We start from the raw sequence: 21,174 nt of genomic DNA, 5'->3' as shown, positions 1-21,174 counted from the left end.
ATGACAGGAGATACTCAGTATGTTGAATTTTACAAGACTCATTTGTACTAGTTAAATCACTGACCTCTAGGTCCTTACATTATTATTGGCATACTCTCTCATATTATAAATTACAAAGATACCCCATTTATATCACCACATGGGATTTATTTAGTTTTCCTTGGCAGCTGACCTGCCCTGTATGACCATAGTTGAAGTTTACTTGGCCACCATTCTGTTCCCCTTTCCTAGCTGTTGAGAATGAGCAATCACATTATGTCCTGTTTATTAAAGCATTCTTCTGTAAGATGAGTTAACTTCTTAATTCATTGAAACAGATTGAAACAAAGTATTTGTTTTCACAGAGACATACCCATGTTGTTGAACATCTTTATTTTCTCATAAAGCTGATAATTACTGTATCAGAATTATTTTCTGTATATAATACAGGGTTTACACAAATTACAGTGACGGACACTTGTTCTCTGTCAGTTGTGGCCCACCATTAAGAGCTTTCATAGTTATTGATCAGCTATGAGGAATGTATGTGTTTAAAATAATCTTAACAATAAAAAAGCCAAAAATATAGAATGAGAAATAAAGCTAATGGGCTATTTTTGGAAGTGGAGTTGGGGAGACAAAAGATGGAAAGCTGGTTGATAGGCTCTATAAAATAATAAAAAGAAAATGGGAAAGGGTAAAATAATAAGTAGGAAACAAAAGCCAAAAAGTGGGCATCTTTGAAGTGTTTTTTTTTTTTTAAGATTGTGAGTATGTCAAAGACATGAATATTTATGCATAATGTGCTTGTATTTTACGTGGCTGCAAAAATTTTTCCAATTGGGTGGAGGAAAGTTACTGCATCTCCAGTACTTCTCTCTCACAGTTTCTGAATAGTTTCCCAAATATGTGAAATACATTTATTTGTTAAGATATCCAGGATTGGTCCCAGTATGGATTTTGATTTGCTTGTGGTTCCTAGTGTATATTCTTAACCCTAGGCATTTATTTTATAGAATTTTGCCACTGTTCACAAGGAATATCACTGCTCTTTGAAAAAAACAAGGTCAAAATAGATCCCCTGTAATGGTTTTGTGGTTATAACATTTTTACTTACAAGGGATTATAAGTTGTTGGTTTAATCGGTTAGCTTATGAGAGAGGTCTGGTAGATGAGTGGCCTGTAGAGTGTAATGAAGAGAGACCTAGTTCTGGCTGTACTGTTGTTTTGTTCTATGGCGTTTGGCAAACAATTTCACTTCACTGGGTTTCCTTATCTGTAAAAGATGAGAGTAGATGTTTGTTCCCTTAGCGTCCTAAATAGTGTGTGAATAACTCCAGTGAACTTAGAGAGGTAGCTCTTTTTAAATAACGTTGAGGGTGCTGTTCGGTGCACTTACTGTAAAGCATAGATAAACATCCAATTCTGTAAGTATATTATCAAAAGAGGGAAAACAAGTTACACCCTCCTCCCCCGTTTTAAACCACAAAGAGACCTTTAGGGCAATATTTTAAAAACTCTTATAGTACATTTTATGAATCATTTTAGTGTGCTGATATTTAACATAAAAAATTAACACTTCTGGGGACGCCTGTGTGGCTCAGTGGGTTAAGTGTCTGCCTTCAGCTCAGGTCATGATCTCAGGGTCCTGGGATTGAGCCCCACATTGGGCTCCCTGCTCAGCGGGGAGCCTGCTTCCCCCATCTCTCTCTGCCTGCCTCTCTGCCTACTTCTGATCTGTATCTCTCTGTCAAATAAATAAATAAATAAAATCTTTAAAAAAAAAAAATCACACTTCTGGGGCAGCTGGGTGGCTTAGTGGGTTAATGGTCTGCCTTCCTCTCAGTTCTTAATTCCGGGGTCCTGGGAGCAAGCCCTGTGCCTGGCTCCCTGCTCAGTGAGGAGTCTGCTTTTCCCTCTCCCTCTCAATTAAATATGAGAATGAAGTGATAAGAATTGCCACAAATAGGTAATAGTAGAAAATAATGACTTTCCCTAATATAAAGTATGATCTTGATACAAACTGAACTTTTCAGGAATGTTTATTATGCAAGTTGATGTATACTGATGTTTATTTTGTAGGTTCATCAAGGATTGTTTTTGATGACTTATAGAATCCAGTATTTCAATAATTTAATCTGGTAAATGCGCTTGTTGAGCAAGGTTAAAACTTACTCTGTATTGTGTTGTGGGAACATTTCCTATCCTGCTCTTTTTATTTTGTTAGAGATGTTTTTGTCCTTTTTAAGCAGCTGTGATTATTGAACAATGCAGGCTTAATTTAAGTGTTTAGTTTTGGCTTCTTGAGCACCTTTTTTTCATGTAGCGGAAATTTTACTTACTAGACAGACATGATAGTTAGAAAATAGGCAACCTTTAGCTCATCTTGCTGGTGGTTAAGTTACTTGGCTTCCTTTTCTGAGGACATTTTTCCTAACGGATGATCCTATATTTGCCAAACTCTGAGAAGGTCCTGCTGGCAAATATCTTTCAGTTTATACTCCAGACCTTTTGTTGTATGTCATATATTATATATACTATAAAGCTTACAGAAGTTGATTTATTTAACTTTTTATTGGCATGGTTTTACCTGTTTTTATTGGCATGTTGAGAATAATTTTACCTTTAAACTGAATTAAAAAAAAAATTGCTCTTCATTTCCTGTAAGCAATGGTTAGGACTCTCTTAGTTGCAGTTAGCATTCCCTAATCTGCTTTTAATCGCACAACTCTTCCCTCTGTAGAACCGAGACCAAATACACAGTTCATTCATGCATGCATTTAGGTATTGATTGAGTCAGCTGTAGGTCTAGCTGGATGCTCAGGTAGGGTGGTTGAATAGAATACTTAGAAGAATATACAGTTTCTACCCCACAGATGTTAATCCAGTTGGGGAGATAAAATCTACATTGAAGAGTTCTTGTAGATGATATATATCAAATGACTGTTACCAGTAAACAGAATGGAGTAGAACATAGAAGGATGTTTTGTTTTGAGTTCTCTTAAAAGGTTTCATTGAAATGGTGAGACTTGATCTGGGCTTAAACAGGGGCAGGTTGTTAATAAAGTAAGAGAAAAGCAAGGCATATGGGCTTAAAAGCAAGGGCATAAAGGTGTGGGTGGGTATATTTTGTTGGATGAAAGATTACATTGATGATGCCAAATTTGTATTAGGGTAATAGCAATTAGGTGAAAAGGCCAGTGTAGGAACTATGTGTGCCCCCGGTGCCCAGTAATGTAAAGGATGATAAAGAGACAGGAGTCTCTTCAGTAATGTAAAAGATTGTAATGTAATGTAACGTAACATGTAAGAATGTAATGCAAAAGATGATAGAGGTGTCTCTTTGACCACAGTAAAAACCTTGATAGCTTAGGAATTGGAAGAGCAGAGTTACGTTGCTTTTGATTTTTTTGCACTTAGGTTGCTGTTTTCTCTATGTGAGCAGTTTGAACCAAGAGAGTCTGTGGATTCCTTTGCTTTAATATTCTTTAATTCCATTATTGAAGATAAGTAGTGGCAGCCACTGGTTTGTATTACTTGGGGAGTTTGGTGTAGCCGATGGAAAGGACCTGCTGTAAATATCTCCTAAACACATTCCTCCGTTACTGTTTCGTTCCATTGTCCTAATCAGTACATGTACCTAAGTTTTAAGGTCTTGGTCATTTAAATTATCTAATTGAGATATTAGTCAATTAAATTCTATTAGTCAATTAAATTATCTAATTGAGATCAGAAGGAATAGAGCTTTGTTTAAGGAAAAGTGTAGAGGAATAGTTTTAATTTTGGAAAACCTTAGAGTACCAGCTTTGAGTTGAGAGCATTGGTAATCAGTGGGGATGATAGCATCTGGGGGAGGGCTTTAAGTGCCATCCCCGGGGGTCACATAGTTTATATGTGGTAGAACTGGGTTTGCACCCAGGTCTTTTGGACTTCAAAGTCTGTATTTTCACTAGACTATTCAAGCTAATTAGGAAGATAGACACAAATAAGTAATTGAAGTGCCATGTACTACATTGTAGTATTAGAAGTATCATCAAAGCATAGAAGAAATACAGAGGGAGGGAATGATTAAATCAGCTTTGAGATGGAGCATTGAGAGATTCCTGGAGAAGGATGATACCTGAACAGGGCTTTGATAGCAATCTAGGAGCTGTGTAGGGTAAAAGGGAATAATAGCATTTGTGTTTCACTACCTCTGCACTTTGCTTTAAAGGACCAGGGTTATCTGGCTTATTTCTACTGTCTATTCTCTTCCATCAGTCTCCCTTGTCCTTTATTTTTTTTTTTAAGATTTTATTTATTAGAGCACACACACATGTGAACATGACCCTGGGATCATGATCCAAGTCAAAGGCAGGTGCTTGACCAGCTGAGCCACCCAGGTGCCCCTCCCTTGTTCTTCTTATGTACAAACGTGATCATGACATTCTCATCCCAGATGTGGGTGGTAATATCATTTTCACATTGCTGACATTTCTATTAATTATATACCATACCATAGCAATAATTCCTACAGTTTTTCTTCAATTAAATGAAATAATATTTTGTGTAGTGTAGTACTGTGTGTGTGTGTATAAGCATAAAACACCACAGCTTGTCCATTCCTGAATTCTTTATTAATCTCTTGGTTGGGTCTTCAGTCTGAATATTTGAGGATATACATTTGAGTCCCAGTCTTTTTTCCCTTCTAAGTGTTCTGAAGATACCTTACCACCCCCCCCACCCCCCAGCATGGACAGAGATGTATCTAAAGTAATACCTGTGTATTCTGTGGATAATTCTGAGAGATTTCTGCCACCCTTGCCCCCACTCTTTTTTTTTTTTTTCTTTTACTGTCTTTGATAATTTTGATTTGTTGTTTCGATTCTGTTCTCTTGTTTGGGAAAAGCAATAAGCCTTTGTTTTCCGTAATTTATCTTTTTTTCTGATTGCCGCCTTCTCTGTTTTGTTATATAACTCTCTGCTTTCTGTGTCAGTGATGTTGTCACTAGCTATTTCTATTTCTCTCCAGGTCTTCTTTGGTTTTTATTTTTACTTTTTAAATTTTTATTTATTTATTTTTTGTCGGAGAGGGTGAGCACAGGCAGACAGAGTGGCAAGCAGAGGCAGAGGGAGAAGCAGGCTTCTTGCTGAGCACCGAGCCCAGTGTGGGAGTCGATCCCAGGACGTTGGGATCATGACCTGAGTGGAAGGCAGCCGCTTAACCGAGCCACCCAGGCATCCCGTTTTTTAATTTCTTTTACAGGTTTATTGTCATATTTATTTGCTGAACTATTAAGCTGTTTCTGGAGTTCTCTGATTCGTCTCAGTCATCTCCCTTTTAGTGTTTTGTCTGTATGGTGGATTCATACAGTGCATAGGTCCCATACTGAAATCTTTTATTATTATTCATCAAAGAATGGAGTGACTTCTAGTTGAAACTGTTGTCAAGGGAGGAACACTGGGGAAATAGCAGAGAAAGTCATCTAAGGGAGGCAGCAACTTCAGTCAGGATATGTTCTCACAGAATACTTTTTTACTAGGCTGATGTGTCCTGAGCTCTGAAGACATTTCTTCCTTTAAAATAGTTTTTTAATTAAAATTTAAGTAAGTAAAATTTTGGGGCGCCTGGGTGGCTCAGTGGGTTAAAGCCTCTGCCTTAAGCTCAGGTCCCGATCTCAGGGTCCTGGGATCTGAGCTGCACTGCAGGCTCTCTGCCTCTCTGCCTACTTGTGATTGCTCTGTCAAATAAATTAATTAAATCTTCAAAAAAAAGTTTAGTAAAATTTAAATAAATTAAATCAAAGTAATAATATGTATATATTTTGAAAAAAGTACTTCCAGTGTTGTTGTTTTTTTTAAAGGATTTTATTTATTTATTTGACAGAGATCATAAGTAGGCAGAGGGGCAGGCAGAAAGAGGAGGGGAACCAGGCTCCCTGCTGAGCAGAGAGCCCAGTGTGGGGCTCTATCCCAGGACCCTGAGTTGAAGGCAGAGGCTTTAATCCACTGAGCCACCCAGGCACCCCAGTACCTAGAGTTTTATAATAAATATCATTATTCTCTTGCCTCAACTCTCCCCAACTCCTAGTTTTTATTTTCTTGAGACAACTGTTTTCAACACTCGTAGCTGTTGCTTATTACAATTACTTCCATATTTATAAGTAATGTGCTTATATTCTTTTTAATTTTTTAAATGTTAACTATTAACTGTTTATTATGAAAGATGAGGTTTTACATATATCACCTGTCTTCATTTTTATCCTTCTACCTTTTGAACGTCTTTTTTAAATGATGATCTTGATACTCATTGTTTATGACTGTGGATTACATTTTCTGTTGTGTATTTGTCTTGTAGTTTAAAATTGCCTCCATCTGTTCGCTTATTTGATTTTCTAAGTTCCTGTCAGTTCTTCCCAACCTTGAAAAAGAATTATAAAACTGTCTGAACACAACACTGTTTTCCACTGACAACACATCAAGAAACCTTATCTGTTTACTCCCTACCATTTTCTACCCTCTTCCTCTACTCCCCTCTTCCAGTCTGGGCCAGATACCTTCTGGACCTGTCATACATTATCCAAGGATTTTTCTCCACGTCTCTCCTATGAGAGAGCTTATTTCCTTTATTTTGGTGTCTTTCTCTTTGTTTTTTTCTTCTTTTCTTTTTGCTCCTTTGTTTCAGTGGACCTTGTGTTCCAGAAACTTCTGGAGGGTGCAGAGGAAGGAAAGTTTTTGATACTTTGCCTATACTTCGATAAAATGTGTGTGACTGTGTAATAGTTTGGGTATATAGTCTGAGTGAAATAATTTTCAGAATCTTAAAGTTACTGCTTCATTTGTCTCCTTTCAGGTGTTGATATTGAGAAGACTAATGCCGTTCTAATTCTGGAAAGCCGCTAACTAGACTCTGCAAAAATACTAGTATCATGATAGGCAAAAAAAATTAAAAGTCTGGGAAACTGTTCTAGGTACTTTGCATCTTTTTTCTTTCTGGAAGTTTTTAGACTTTATTCTTACTCCTAATGCTCTGTTATGTCACAGTACCATACCTTGGTATGGCTATTTCTTTTCCTTTGTGTATGGGTACATTCTTTCAGTTCACATAGTCATGAATTTCAGTTTGGGAAATTAGGTGTTTGGTAGTTTCTCCCCTCTTTTTTCAAGTTGTTTCTAGTTGGTTGGGTGTTAGACCACCTGGATCGATCTTCTGACTTTATTATTCTCCTGTTTGATTTTTAATTCTACTTTTTGAGAGGTTAAAAAAAGATGTGCAGAGTGATGGTTGAAGACTTAGGCTCTGAAGTCTGAAGCCCAGTTTGATTTCTGGCTTTGCCAGTTTCTAGCTGTGTGAAGTTACTTAATACTCTTTCTGTTTTTCGTGTGTAAATTGGGTTTATATTAGTACCTCACTCAAGGATGTGGGAATAAAGGAGTTCATTCACCCAAAGTGCTTAGAAAATTTCCTGGTAGATACTAAATGTTCATTGTTACTATCATTTGGCATCATTAGTACCTCAAGTTAATATTTCAGCTGTTTGAATTGTTAGTTAAGAGTTCTTAATTTCATTAAAAGTTTGAGGCGCTTTTGTTTGCTGCTCTGTTCTTACAGTCTCTTGTTTTGTGGGTGCAGTTATCATCTTGACTTAGTGGGACAAATGAGGAAATTTGGGAAAAACCTCCCAAGATACAAAATGGACCCCAAAACTAAATACCTGATAAAACACATCAAATGAAATATGCAGAAACAAAAATAAATTGAAATCTTAGAAGATTTTTGGGGTTCAGCAGTGCTAAGGTTTTTTTTGTTTCCTGTGTTGGTAGTTTTATCATATTTACTCTTTTCTGTGAATGTTTTGGTGTATGTCTTGTATGTTAGAGGCTTTTTCTAAATTTCCTCTTAATGAGGTTCTAGTTATATTTGGTGGAAGTATATGTAAGTATTGTGTACTCGGTGAAGCACATCAGGAAGCACAGACGTCTGCTTGTCCTTTTGTCGGTGATACTAAGTTTGAACTTTTTTTTTTTTTTTTAAAGATTTTATTTATTTATTTGGTAGGCAGAGAGGCAGGCAGAGAGAGAGAGGAGGAAGCAGGCTCCCCACTGAGCAGAGAGCCCGGTGCGGGGCTCGATCCCAGGACCCTGAGATCATGACCTGAGCCACCCAGGTGCCCCGTAAGTTTGAACTTTTAAGGTGAGGTCAGATAGTTTCTCCTTTTTAAGAGTACCTTTTTATCGGTGTTAATTAAGTGATCTTGGGTTGATATTTTCAGACTGTAATTATTTATATATACTTTGGCATCCTTTTAAGATGTAAGATACTGTGATCTGTTATGTCATTAACCATTTTGATTCTCAGATCTAAATCTGACCAGGAGAAGCCCTTTCAAGCTGACCTCTTTGCCTTTTTATGTGTTAATATCAGTTTTTGAGCACTTCTTAGTCTGGCATGACAAGATATTTTAGGTTCACCTTGTACTTTCCCTGTCCTAGACCTAGAACTCAGATTTTTCTCCAAGGAGCTCTTGTTTCTCTTCATGGAGGAATGATAGTAAGAAACCCAAAATCTGGGGGTTGAGTCTGCTTTTTGCTATGGAGGTATCATTGCTTCTGGGTCCCTGTGTGTGTGTATACATACATATGTACGCATAGGCATGTGTGTATTTGTATCTGGTATATAGTTACATTCATTTGTGTCCATTTATATTTAATTTTAGTAGGGATTTCCCCCTAATTCTTGTTTTATTTTTGGATATGTATTAAGTAACATTGTGCAAAAGTCAAAAACTATATTAAAAGGTACATTTGAATACCTTTTTCCTATTTTTAACCACGTTTTACCTACCTACAAACAATATGTATATAAACCTTAATTTGAAGTTTATCTTTTCTTGTTTTTCTATTTGTAGATACATACATGCACATGTATTAGTTAACTCTTCTTTGTTGCACAGTAGTTTGCCTAACATTGCATTTTTTTTCACATTGCTTTTTTCACTTAAGCTAGCTTTGATATCTCTCCATCAGTTCATAGAAACCTTCCTCATTTCCTTTTTATAACTGCAGAGTGTTCTGTTGTGCAGATGCCTAATGGTTTCTGCATTATGCATCTTCACTGTGTTTACAGAATTGTGCTATTCCAAAGAGTGCTATAACTTACTGTGTATACATGTGTTTTAATTAAAACATAAATTTATTATTTCTTGAGGTTATATGAGTAGGATTGAATTAGTTGTTGGAGCTCTCTCTTGGCGAGTCTCTCAAGCAGTTGCAGATGAAGTTGGGGCTAGAGTCATCTGAAAGTTGAAAGTAACACAACATCCAAGGTAGCTCCCCCATTATACCTGGCAACTGATGCTGGTTGTCAGCTCAGGGCTCACCTCAGGCTCTAGCTGACATTCCAGCTGAAATGCCTATTTGTGACCTATTTGGCAGGAACTTCCTAGAACATGTCAGTTGGGTTCTGAAAGGGAGTATCCCAAAAGTGAGCATTCCAAAAGGTCAAGTGGGAGCTGCAAAGCTTTTAAGATTTATCTCAGAAATCCCAGAACATTACTTCTGTACTCTTGATCAACCAGAGCATTTATGCTGGCTCAGATATAAGGAGAGAAGAATTAGTCTTCTCTTAATGTGAGAAACAGGGTGCATGAAATTGAAAGCAGCTGTGTTTGGAGATTGTATACGTAGTCTGCCTTCTAGCAATCACAGTTCACATCCCTTCCATATGTGAGATGTATGCACTTCTTTCCAGCACTTAAACAGTCTCATCCCAGTGTGGCATCACATCCAGAATCTTGTTATTGGAGTCAGGACCAGATATGAATAGATAAAGATTCTTGGGGGCAGTTCCTTTAGTACAGTTCCCTGAAAACAGTTGCCCTTGATCTGAAGACCTTTATTGAGATCTTTATTTCTCATTATGGTTTTGAGTTACTATCTGGTGTTTTGGGTCCCCCCCCCCCCCAATTTCCTCTAGGATGGCTCCAGTGATGAACTTCTCAGCTTCTGTTTATCTGGGAATTTTACTGTTTCTCCCTTACCTTTGAAGGAGTTTTGCTGGGTATAGGATTCTTTTTTTTTTAAAGATTTTATTTATTTATTTGACAGAGAGAGAGATCACAAATAGGCAGAGAGACAGACAGAGAGAGAGATGAGGAGAAGCAGGCTCCCTGCTGAGCAGAGAGCCCTATGCGGGACACGATCCCAGGCCCCTGGGATCATGACCCGAGCCGAAGGCAGAGGCTTAACCCACTGAGCCACCCAGGCGCCCCGGGTATAGGATTCTTAATCGACAGGGCTGTTGCTGTTGTTTTTCTTTGAGCCCTTTAAATACATCAGCTCAACTCACTGCCTTCTAGACTCCAAAGTTTCTCTTGAGAAATCTGCTTAAAATGTTAGGATCAAAAAAAAAAAAAAAAAAGTTAGGATCCCTTAATGTGATGATCACCTTTGTTTTGCTGTTTTCAAAATTCCCTCTTTGTTTTTTGGAAGTTTGAATATAATATATCCTGGCATGGGTGCTGTTGAGTTCATCTTACGTCAAGGTTGTTGAGCTTTTTAGATGTTTGTATTCATGTCTTTAATCAAATTTGGCAAGTTTTCAGCCATTATTTCTTCATATATTCTCTCCGCCTTTGTCTCTCTTACTGGGACTCCCACAGTTCATATCTTGCTCTACTTGCCGGTGTCCCATGGGTCCCTTAGGCTCTGGTCACTTTTCTTACATCTTTTTTTCTCTCTGTTCCTCAGACAAGATAATTTCTATTGTCCTATCTTAAAGTACATGGATTATTTCTTCCTGCTCAAATGAGTCTTTGAATTGCTCTAGTGAGTTTTTCATTTCAGTTACTACATTTTTCACGTCCAGAATTTCTTCATGGTTTCTATTTAGGTTTTCTATTTATTGATATTTCCATATATTTTCTTGACCTTCTCTACATCTTCCTTTGTTTTTTGAGCATCTTTAAGCTAGACATTTAAAAATCTTTGGCTAAACATATTAACATCTGCCATCAGAGCTTTTTTACGGACAGTTTTTTATTTCTTTTTTCCTTTGAAGGACATTCTTTTGGGGCATCTGGGTGGCTCAGTCATTAAGCATCTACCTTTGGCTCAGATCATGATCCCAGGGTCCTGGGTTCAAGCCCCACTTTGGGCTCCCTGTTCAGCGGGAAGCCTGTTTCTCCCTCTTCCGTTCCCCCTGCTTGTGTTCCCTCTGTTGCTATGTCTCTGTCAAATAAATAAAATCTTTAAAAAAAAAAAATAAAGCCATACTTTACGGGTTTTTTGTATGGTTAAGGTTTTTGTTTTGTTTTGTTCTTTGCTGAAAACTGGTTATTCTAATCTAATATGTTAATTCTGGAAATCAGATTTTCCCGCTTCCCTGTGTCTTGCTGCTTTTTATTATTGTATTTTGGGAGGTATCATAGGCTGTCTCTGAGGAGGATCATCAGCCTGAGGTTAAAATTTAAGGTCTTCTCCAAGACTTGCCCTGGGCATACACAGTCTTTTTGATTTCCCCTGTATGTGTAGTTGTTTTTTAATCTCCTAGTCTTTAACGCTGGGCTCCCAGAGGGAGGAAAAGTGAGAAATAAAGGGAGGGGAAAGGGCATAGGCCCTTTAAAGCCCCTTGAAGTTTCTTCAGCTTGAGTGGGGGAAGGGCTTATCATGGGGAAGGTCTAACAGCAATGACTACTACCCTTCTCTGCCTTCTCTGTAGTAGTCTGTACCTCTTGGATGGGAAGCAGCGATCAGAGTGCAAGGTCCCAGTATTCGGAGGACAGTCATCTGTGGCCACCCTGGTTCCTGCAAGCTCTGTGTAAGCTGCTCCGAGAACAAGTGCCTTGCCATGTGACTGGGGGTGGGGTGTGGTAGGAAAGGTGTCTGTTAACTTTGCTCAGAGCTGAAATTAACCACAGTTGTACTGTCCTGGTCTTCGTCCTGGAAGTTGCAAGCCTTCAGTAAACTCCAGAGTTCCAGAAGAGTTCCCTGAGACAGACTCCACCAGCACAATTATTCAGGTGGGGAGGCCAGTTCTGCCAGTGCTTCCTGCTCTGCTATCTCCTCAGAATCTTCTGTCTGTGCATGTGTTTTTTGTGTTTTGGGGACATACCTTCAGGGTGAGAAGCTAGAAATGGGATTGCTAGATGAGAAGATAAATACGTATATAATCAAGTTAGATATTGCCAGATTGCCCTCCTTAGAGCTTGTAAAATTTTGCGTTCCTACTGATGAGGGAGCAAGAGGCTGGCTGAGGACAAAGCAAAAGCTGGCACCCTGCACCCCCTCTCTACCCGCTCCCCTCGGTAATGTGTGTGACATTTCTCAGGCACCCCTGACTGCCATAAGTGAGAAATAGTTAGCTTGCAGAAATCACAATCCTACAAGACAGGAGTGAGTTTCCCTTGGTTTACAAATGTCCTAGAGATCTACAAACAAAGAAGTTACCTTATCAATAGCACAATTTCCAGAGTCAAATAACTCAGTTCCTTAAGCCCTAAATAAAGTTAAATTTCTTCTAAACCCAAATCTCACTAACAAAGACGCTTAATAGCAGAAATGTGAATGGCTTGCCAAGCAGCAAGGCCTCCGGTATCCTTGTAGGCCCTCTTAGCATATGACAGCTCCGTTGAAACCTCCCTTCCCCTCACCTTCCCCCAACCTCAAGGTAAGTAACCTGCCATCTCTCACAACCTGGGGCACCCCTCTTCCTGCCCACTGGTCCTGTCCCCGTGCTTTAATAAACCACCATTTTGCACCGAAGATGTCTCAAGAATTCTTTCTTGGTCATTGGCTCCGGACCCCAGCCCACCAAACCTCTCACCTAGGTTCTAGAACTTCATCACTACTAGCAGTGTATGAAAGTACTTGTTTCCTCACAGCTTCACCAACAGTATGTTGTCAAGGTTTTGAGTTTTTGCCAATCTGGGGTAAATAGTGATTTCTTAATGTAGAGATAAAGCCTAAGGAGAGAAAGCAGTAGTACAGTAACTAACCTGGATTTCTAGTTAAACATTGTGAATTAAACACGTGTTTCTCTTCCTAAGACCCACTAAAATGGGAATAAAGAAAAAGAACTTGGGGTGCCTGGGTGACTCAGTGGGTTAAGCCTCTGCCTTCAGCTCAGGTTATGATCTCAGGGCCCTGGGATCCAGCCCTGCCTTGGGCTCTGCTCAGCGGGGAGCCTGCTTTCCCTCCTTTATCTCTGCCTGCCTCTCTGCCTACTTGCCCGTGAGCTCTCACTGTGAAATAAATAAAATCTTAAAAAAAACCAACCAAACAAAAACTTACGAGAAAGGTGCTTCTTCTATTCTGATAACGTGCAGTGTTTGTTTAAAGTTCAGTTGAATATCCTTTTGGTGACATACTGGTTTAGAACTTCTGCCCGTTTTTCTAACTGGTGTTTGATTTTCCACAGTTTTAAAGAATTCTTTGTGTATCAAGGATATTGTCCTTCTGGGATGTTGTAAATATTTTTGTCTTTTTGGATTTGTTTCTGGTGTGTTCTGTTTTAAACATGCAATTTTTTTTCTTCTGTTGCGTTATGTTTATGAGGGAAGCGCTAAAAAGCTGATGGGAAGCTTTATGTTTAAGGCTGGGGCTTATCCACGGACAAGGTTCTTGATATTCTATTCTGTGGGTCATTTTTTATTTAAAAGAAGATTCTACCAATTTCTTGGTAAAGGAATTTGGCAGATGGGCCCTTTTCTGTACATGGATCTTTGATCCCTGTGTTTTCTTCTCTTCCTTCCCTTGCTGTGCCTGGGGTCCTCAAATCTCTATTTTAGGTCTTGTATTGTATAGTTAGCTTTCATTCTACTGCTGTAGTTGGGGAACTGTAGTTTTTTGTAGTTGCTATGTGTCATGCATTGAGAATCCAGGGATTTTTTTTCCCCCCCAGTCCTGGAATCAATCTAGATGTTAACCTCATGCCTCACCATTGTCTTGGGAAGTCATTCAGAGGTGTAGTTTTTTTTTTTTTTTTTTTAAGATTTTATTTATTCATTTGACAGGCAGAGATCACAAGTAGGCAGAGAAGCTGGCAGAGAGAGGAGGAAGCAGGCTCCCTGCTGAGCAGCCCGATGGCGGGGGGCGGTGTCACGATCCCAGGATCCTGGGATCGTGACCGGGGCTGAAGGCAGAGGCCTTACCACTGAGCCACCCAGGCGCCCCAGAGGTGTAGATTTTTGAATCCTTTGAGAATTAGGTAGTGAGATTTGACTGACTTCCACGGGCACTTGGGATGTCTGTTTTCTCAGTCCTCATAGTTTCTCTTTTCTCATCTGTGGTCTCAGGTTCTTTTCTTAATTTCTTTATTCTCATTTCAGTGGATTTTAGATGGGAGAAGAAAGAAACATACTAATTTATTCTACTTAACTAGAAATCCAGGTGGTTGTTTGCCCATAGCATTCTCTCTCCTTTGGCTCTATTTCCTGAGCAGTTGGATCCTCACAGTACTTTACAGTATTGTGCTTTGATAACTTAAGAGTTCATATGCCTATACTCCGATGATTCTGATCAATAGTTAGAAAATTGGTTTCCTCTTTCCCTCTTTGATGTCCTTTTTAACTTAAAGGGAAGATTTTATTTTTTCAGTTGAAAGCAGAAGATTGTTGGTTGGTCTTTGAAATATGAATGCTACTTGAGAGAGTCATTTGACTTAAATTTCCTTATATTGGTATAGTTTGGGGATTATAGCTGTTTTGTAGTTTCATCTTAAATGAATGTCCTTTCCTCTTTCTTCTGTTTATTTTGGTGGTTTTCAAGAAGGGGAAGTAACCATACCTTTATTCTTTATTTTAAAATGCATTTACTACAATGTCAAAAGCAGTGTTCAAATCATACATTTCATTTAGGACTTTGAATTCCTGGATTAAGTACCCATGCCGAGAACTTTTCCTGGTTTGTATAAAAAGTTTTGCATGAAGTGTATGATTCTAGTCTGGCACATTGGGTCACAGTGAGTTTCAAGTCACAGTGAACAGAGGAGAGCGCCTCCAAGAACACACATGTGCTAGAAGTATAGAGCTGTTAGATTCTGCGGCAGTGGCAGGGACTGGTTTCTTTCACTACTCTTCTTACTAGCTCTTGTCTCTCAAGGTACTACTTCTCCTCTCTGCACATCTGCTTCAAGGTCTCCATGCAAGCCAGTAGTTTCAGTTCTCATTTAAGTTACGCTTACATGAGCCGCTGGTCTCTCTCAAACCTACATGTGCTCTTTCTGCCTCAGCTCTTTACAGCTGACAAGTGTTCTCTCTTGCTGTTTCTTGTCATATTTCCCAGAACAAGAGATTGACCCAGACCATCTTTTTGTGTGCCACTTGTGGTTTGTTGTTCTAGCCAAACGATAAATTGGCTATCTTGAATCAGGTGTCCAGCGTTGTTCATCTGCTTTGAGATGTCAGAGAGGGAGCAGTAGGTCAGCAGGGCCGTGGTAAGGAACCAGAGATGGGACGGTTACCCTGGTAGGTGAGGGAGTAGGAAAGACCTGAATACATAGGGTATTCTCTCCTTCAATATCCAGTTTGTTTTTAATAGACTACTTCAGGCAAATACTTAGTGAGGAACAAATGTTGTAAGAAACTAATATTTAAGTGTCAGAGTTGACTGGGAAATCTTTCCTATTTGATCTATTTTCAGTTTGCACTGTGAATGTGGTAGCATAGTGTGAGAAAGGTGACTGTACTAGAAGACAGAAGTCTTGGATTCGAGACCTGTTTTTTGCCAATATTGACTTTCTTCATCAGAATAATTTTTAAAAGGTCAATGGAGTAGAATAGTTTTAAGGTACTGTGTAGATGTAAAAACGTGACTCAGATTGTGCCCTACTAAGCTGGGAAAGGTAATTTTCACAAAATTAAAAGTTCAGGTTAATGTAAAAAATTAGGAACAAGAATGATTGGACCCATATGTTAGGAAAAGATATGGGAGTTTTGTAGTGAGCCTAATTCTTCTCATCTGTACTTGTTTCATTTGAAATGGGATGGTCTTTGTTAATTGATTGAAGTCAGTTGTTAATAGTTACAAACTTTTTCCAACCTAACTTGAAATCAAGTAGTGTATTACTGTAAGTATAATATTGAAATTTGAAATGTTTTTTGCCTTTGATGCTTTTTAAGAAATAGAATTGGATATTTGGAATAATTGAGTTAAATGTGTTTCTTTTACTTTTTAGGATTTAAGTGCCCCGTATGTTCAAAATTTGTACCTTCAGATGAAATGGATTTGCATCTTGTGATGTGTTTAACAAAGCCAAGAATAACCTATAATGGTAAGTCTGGTGCTTTAAAATGCTATTTTAAATTAGAATTACCTTAGATTTTACGAATTTTATGTTTCAGGTAAAATTTAAAAGGCAAGGAACCCTGGAGGTAACTGGTTTTTTAGTTAGGTCTGATGCTTTGGCTTTACCATTCTTTCCCGACCACGATCTCCAGACATTGAAAATCCTAGGCAAGATTTCTCAGTGTAGCCTTGGTACATTTTGAAATAGACTTAAAAAAAAAAAACAAAAAACCACACGGTTCATGCCTGGCTTTTTTCAAAAATTCTTAAATAGACAAATTTCAAAAGCCTACAAGAAATTTCATGGATTTTTCAAATGTAGTATTTGATTTGAAATAGAATGAGTAGGAAGAGCACCAGTAAACAGTGAACCCAATTGAAAGGTTGACTTCTTTCAACAAATGTCTTTTTTTCTTTAAAGATTTTATTTGTTTGTTTGTTTGAGAGTATATGATTTGGGGGAGGGGCAGAGACCCTAGAGAGAGACAGGCAGACAGTCTGCTGAGTGCAAGGTCCACACCAGGAGATAATGACTCCAGCAAAATCAAGAGCTGTCACTTAAACCGCCGAGCCACCCAGGCACCCTTCAGTAAATGTCTTATGAGAACCTGTGGAGTATGAGGTATAGTGTTAGGAGGTTGGGATACAGCAGTGCATAAAACAGATGGATCCTACAGCTGAGCATCAGCCAGAGAAGTTAACCAGTTTAGCCCACTTAAGAATTTGAGATTTAAAAAAAAAAAAAAAAAAAAAATTTGAGATTTCTCCCCAGATTACAAAAATGCTGGGGTGGGAGGTAGACATTAATATTGACATAAACATGTTACCCTGTTTAGCTCTTTTGCAGACTGATTTAGGAATCTCTTTCTAATAGAGCAGTGCTTCAGCCATACCATTATAGTATTGACAATAGAACCCTTTCCCCCCACCCTTTATTTTCCAATGAATAAGTAAAAGAAGATTATAGCAGTTCCTTTGAATACAAAATGCCCCTGTTGATTATATCCAAACCTTCTTTAATTGTGAAATTGAATTGGTTACTTTGCATAATATAATTGAAATTCAGTTACTTAAAAAATAAACATTCTCAGTCAGGCTCAAAATTTGAGATAAAAGTGATGGGGCTTGTTTCTCATTTGTACTCCATTGTCTTATCATTACCCTCCATAATTATGTTTATTGCAAGCGTTTTAAAAATAAAAATCCTTAAATGTTAAGAGTCTAGCGGTGAATTTTGAAAGCACAAATGTTAATTCCTTGAACAATGTTTGCGCATAACCTTAGTATTCTGTACATTTCCTTTTTGTGAAAGATATATATATATATATACACACATATATAAATCATATATATGCTACATATATGTATATGCTACAATCTTTGTGAATGTCGATATTTGGCAGTTTTTAATTTCCTTAAGTGGACTCAAGCCAAGACTTTTTTGTTTGTTTGTTTGTTTGCTTGTTTGTTTTTTAAGATTTTACTTATTCATTTGACAGAGGTCACAAGTAGGCAGAGAGAGAGGGAGAAGCAGGCTCCCTGCAGAGCAGAGAGCTGTATGTGGGGCTCGATCCCAGGACCCTGAGATGATGACCTGAGCCAAAGGCAGAGGCTTTATTTAACCCACCAAGCCACCCAGGCCCCTGAAGTCAGGAGTTTATTTTTTACTAGCTCCTGTATTTGGTGTCTTGAAGATACCTCCAGAATCAGTACGTAACCTTTTGCTTGGGTATAGTGTTGTTGAAAAGGAACCCACAGGCCCAAAATGGTGTCACTTAGGTCAAGGCACCAAGCCAGTAAACCAAGACTTCAATACCTAACCTCACTGCAACCCCCACCCCCCCACCCCGTTGTAGTCTTTAGTCAACATGAGAATTTCCTGGTCAGCACTAAGAAATGTGATGCCTCCAGTTCACCTGAGAAGGGTGACCTTGACTAAAAACAGTGGATATTTTGCAAATAATTTTTCTTTTTTTCCACCTCCTCTCTACCTTTAAAAACCTTTCCTTTCTTGTAGCCCTTTCGAGCTCCCCTCTACGTGCTAGACAGAATGCTGCCCAATTCATGAATTGATTAATAAAGCCAGTTAGATCTTCAAAATTTACTCAGTTGAATTTTTGTTATTGAAAACTGTAAGCCAAGAGTTTAGGTTTTAAATACTTAATAGTCTTCAAATTCAGACATTAGTAAACTTAATGGGAAAAGCAAATAAAGGTGCAGATATTTTTAAGAATGACTACCTACTTTATGGTAGGTAGATCTGAAACTTGTTAATTTGTTAAATATATATTAGCTATCTATAAACGTTTGAAAAAAAGCAGCCAAAAACAGTTTCTTCATAAAAATGGGACAGTGGCCTGCAGTGGTAAAAGAAAAAGTTGTTTGGATTGGCTGTTTGAGGTTCGAGAGTGGTGGCTGATGGGCAGTCTGCCTTCCCATTAAGGTCTGCAGGAATTCTTACACAAGGCTGTTTTGAGGGCAGAACCCTGTAGGGAAGGAGAAAAAAAATGATCCGGTCTACCCTTCTGAGTTCTTGGCAGAAACCTCTAATAAAAGAGATTAATAAGAGAAAAACAAAAGTTTAGCAGTGCTTAAGACTTATATACTTGGGAGATATCCTCGGAGAAGGGAGTAAATCTCTGAGATGATTTGGAATGTGGGTTTAATGCTATCTTATGACAGTTTTACAAATGGAGATTTCCTTTATAAATGCAAATTTCCCTTACAAAAGGATAATGTTTACCCTTTTCAGAGCTTCTCTTCTGTTTTTCAATCTCTTGAAAATAATCCTATACCAAAGAGGTTTATTTTGAGATAGCAGATTCTGTTACCTTTCAGTCTCCCAAATCTCATCTATCACAGGTGATAAAATTGGGCTCTAAACGGGTAAGGTAGTCATCTAGGATCACTACAGAGTTGAGAGTAAGTTGAGTCAGAAAAATCTCGTGTCAGTCACATGGTTTTCTAACTTCCAGTTTGAATTCCTAAAAATTGATTCTAAAGAAAGATGTGATCAGAGAGGTAGGGTGTGTAAATTGTGTTGATACTCAAATGAGAATTTTTTTTCGCATGGTGTTTATTCTACCTTTTACAGCCTTTCCTAAACTAGCTAGAACTGAAATTTTGAAAAGTATTCGTTAAATGTATACTAATTTAACTATAAATATTCAGAGCAAGAAGATTGATTAGTTGAGCTTGTTTTTCAGACTGAATATATTTATAGTCAAACTCTACAATAGCATGAATTTCAGAAATTGAAACGTAAAATTGGTGATTCAGAGTTGCAGATTTATACTCAAGAGACGTTACTTTTTAAGTGTTTGCTCACAATGATTTTGGTTTTTTGTTTGTTTTCTTTAACCTGTAATAATATATACAAGTACTCAAGTCTTGGTAACTGAAGAAGAAAATTGGCTGGGTAGAAGCTCTCAGGGTTAAGGCAGCTGGCTCGACAGAGGTTCAGGTAGGAGGCCCAAGGCAGTCTGGCAGGGAATGATTCAGAATGATGTCAGTGCTTACCTAGTGCAGGTGGTGTTTTTGGCAGAATGGAAAAAATTCAGAGTGCCACAGTGAGTGTTAATCTGTATCGACTGCCCTTAAGTCAGGGACTGCCTGTTGCATGATCACTGAGTATGCTCTGGCAGTTAAGAAAGAACTAGTGAGACTTTTTTACAATGCAACTTGCTTGGTAAGTTTATCTATTGTAGGCAGGAAGAGCTACACTTTGCTGCATGCAGCGGGTGGGTATATGCTTAGTGTTGAAGGCCGGGGGGCGGGGGGGGGGGGACATGAAGGGAATATTAGATCATAAATGTTTTCTTCTAATTTCTACTCGTAAAACTACTTTCACAAGATTTCTCTCGTGCTTATCATTCAGCTTGATATTAACTATGGGTGACATACAGGCAGTCATGAGACCCTGTAAGAATGTAGCAACCAGTCCGTATTTGATCCTTATCGGAACTATGCAGGCTATAGATCCACCTTCTGGGCTAAAGGTGAACATTTTTGTCCTTCTGTGGGTCATCACTGACTATTTCATATACTTTCCCCCTTTTCTGTGTGCTTGATTGTTTAGTTTATGGACCTAATAATTCACTGGTAGTCTGTGAACTTAATATAAATTTTATGGGCATAGAGTCTCTTCATTTCTTTGTTCCTCATTTTCTGGTTTCAGAACCAAAACCAAAAGATGAATATTGTTAGCAAGTTCTTAGTTTTGATTTTATTGGTCTTTAAAGTTCACTAGATCATAGCATGTTTTGTGTCCTATAAAGTTCAGTTTTATTTTAGTTTACAGGAGTGTAAATGAAGGTAGTAAGGTTCGTATTTAAGAAATCTTTGCTTTTGGGGTGCCTGGGTGGCTCAGTTGGTTAGGCGGCTGCCTTTGGCTCGGGTCATGATTCCAGGGTCCTGGGATCGAGCCCCACATCAGGCTCCCTGCTCAGCAGAGAGCCTGCTTCTCTCTCTCCCTCTCTCCCTGCTGCTCTGCTTACTTGTGCTCTCTCTCTAGCTCTCTGTCAAAATAAACAAATAAAATATTAAAAAAAAAAATCTTCGCTTTAGTGGAAATTGGTACTTATGCATGTGCATGTGTACCTGCAGGACATGTAACTGAAGGCTGGCTTTTCTCGAGAGTTTATTACAAACTTATCAGTGAATCAAAGCAGAGCTTTTCACAATCATCAGGAATAAACCTGACTCCCGACAGGGTAAGATGTGACTATTACCGTAAACAAATTTGAAGAAAGATTGAGTCCCTTGGAAGGGAACTCTTTTTGTAATGAAAGTGAGGAAGAAGGTTCCCGCCTTCTGTGCAGTCTGCCAGAGAATGTAAAGCACAGACTCAAGTTTTGAAGATCCTTATGCACCAGGCACACAGACCTGGATTCCAGTGTGGATCAGTAGCCGTCCAGTGGCATTTTAAGTTGT

The 21,174-nt window shown here is 38.4% G+C and overlaps 1 protein-coding gene across 1 annotated transcript in view; it reads left to right on the top strand.

Moving 5' to 3' along the window:
• ZNRF2 (zinc and ring finger 2) overlaps positions 1–21,174 on the top strand; it is a 96,435-nt gene that overhangs the window by 37,674 nt on the left and 37,587 nt on the right. The window contains exon 2 of the mRNA XM_032305734.1: positions 16,133–16,228. Coding sequence (XP_032161625.1) covers positions 16,133–16,228 — 96 coding nt within the window. The remainder of the gene's footprint in view (positions 1–16,132; positions 16,229–21,174) is intronic.

The sequence above is a fragment of the Mustela erminea genome, chromosome 11 (genome assembly GCF_009829155.1).
Source record: "Mustela erminea isolate mMusErm1 chromosome 11, mMusErm1.Pri, whole genome shotgun sequence".
Lineage (NCBI taxonomy): Eukaryota > Metazoa > Chordata > Mammalia > Carnivora > Mustelidae > Mustela > Mustela erminea.
This window is presented reverse-complemented; position numbering and strand designations above follow the sequence as displayed.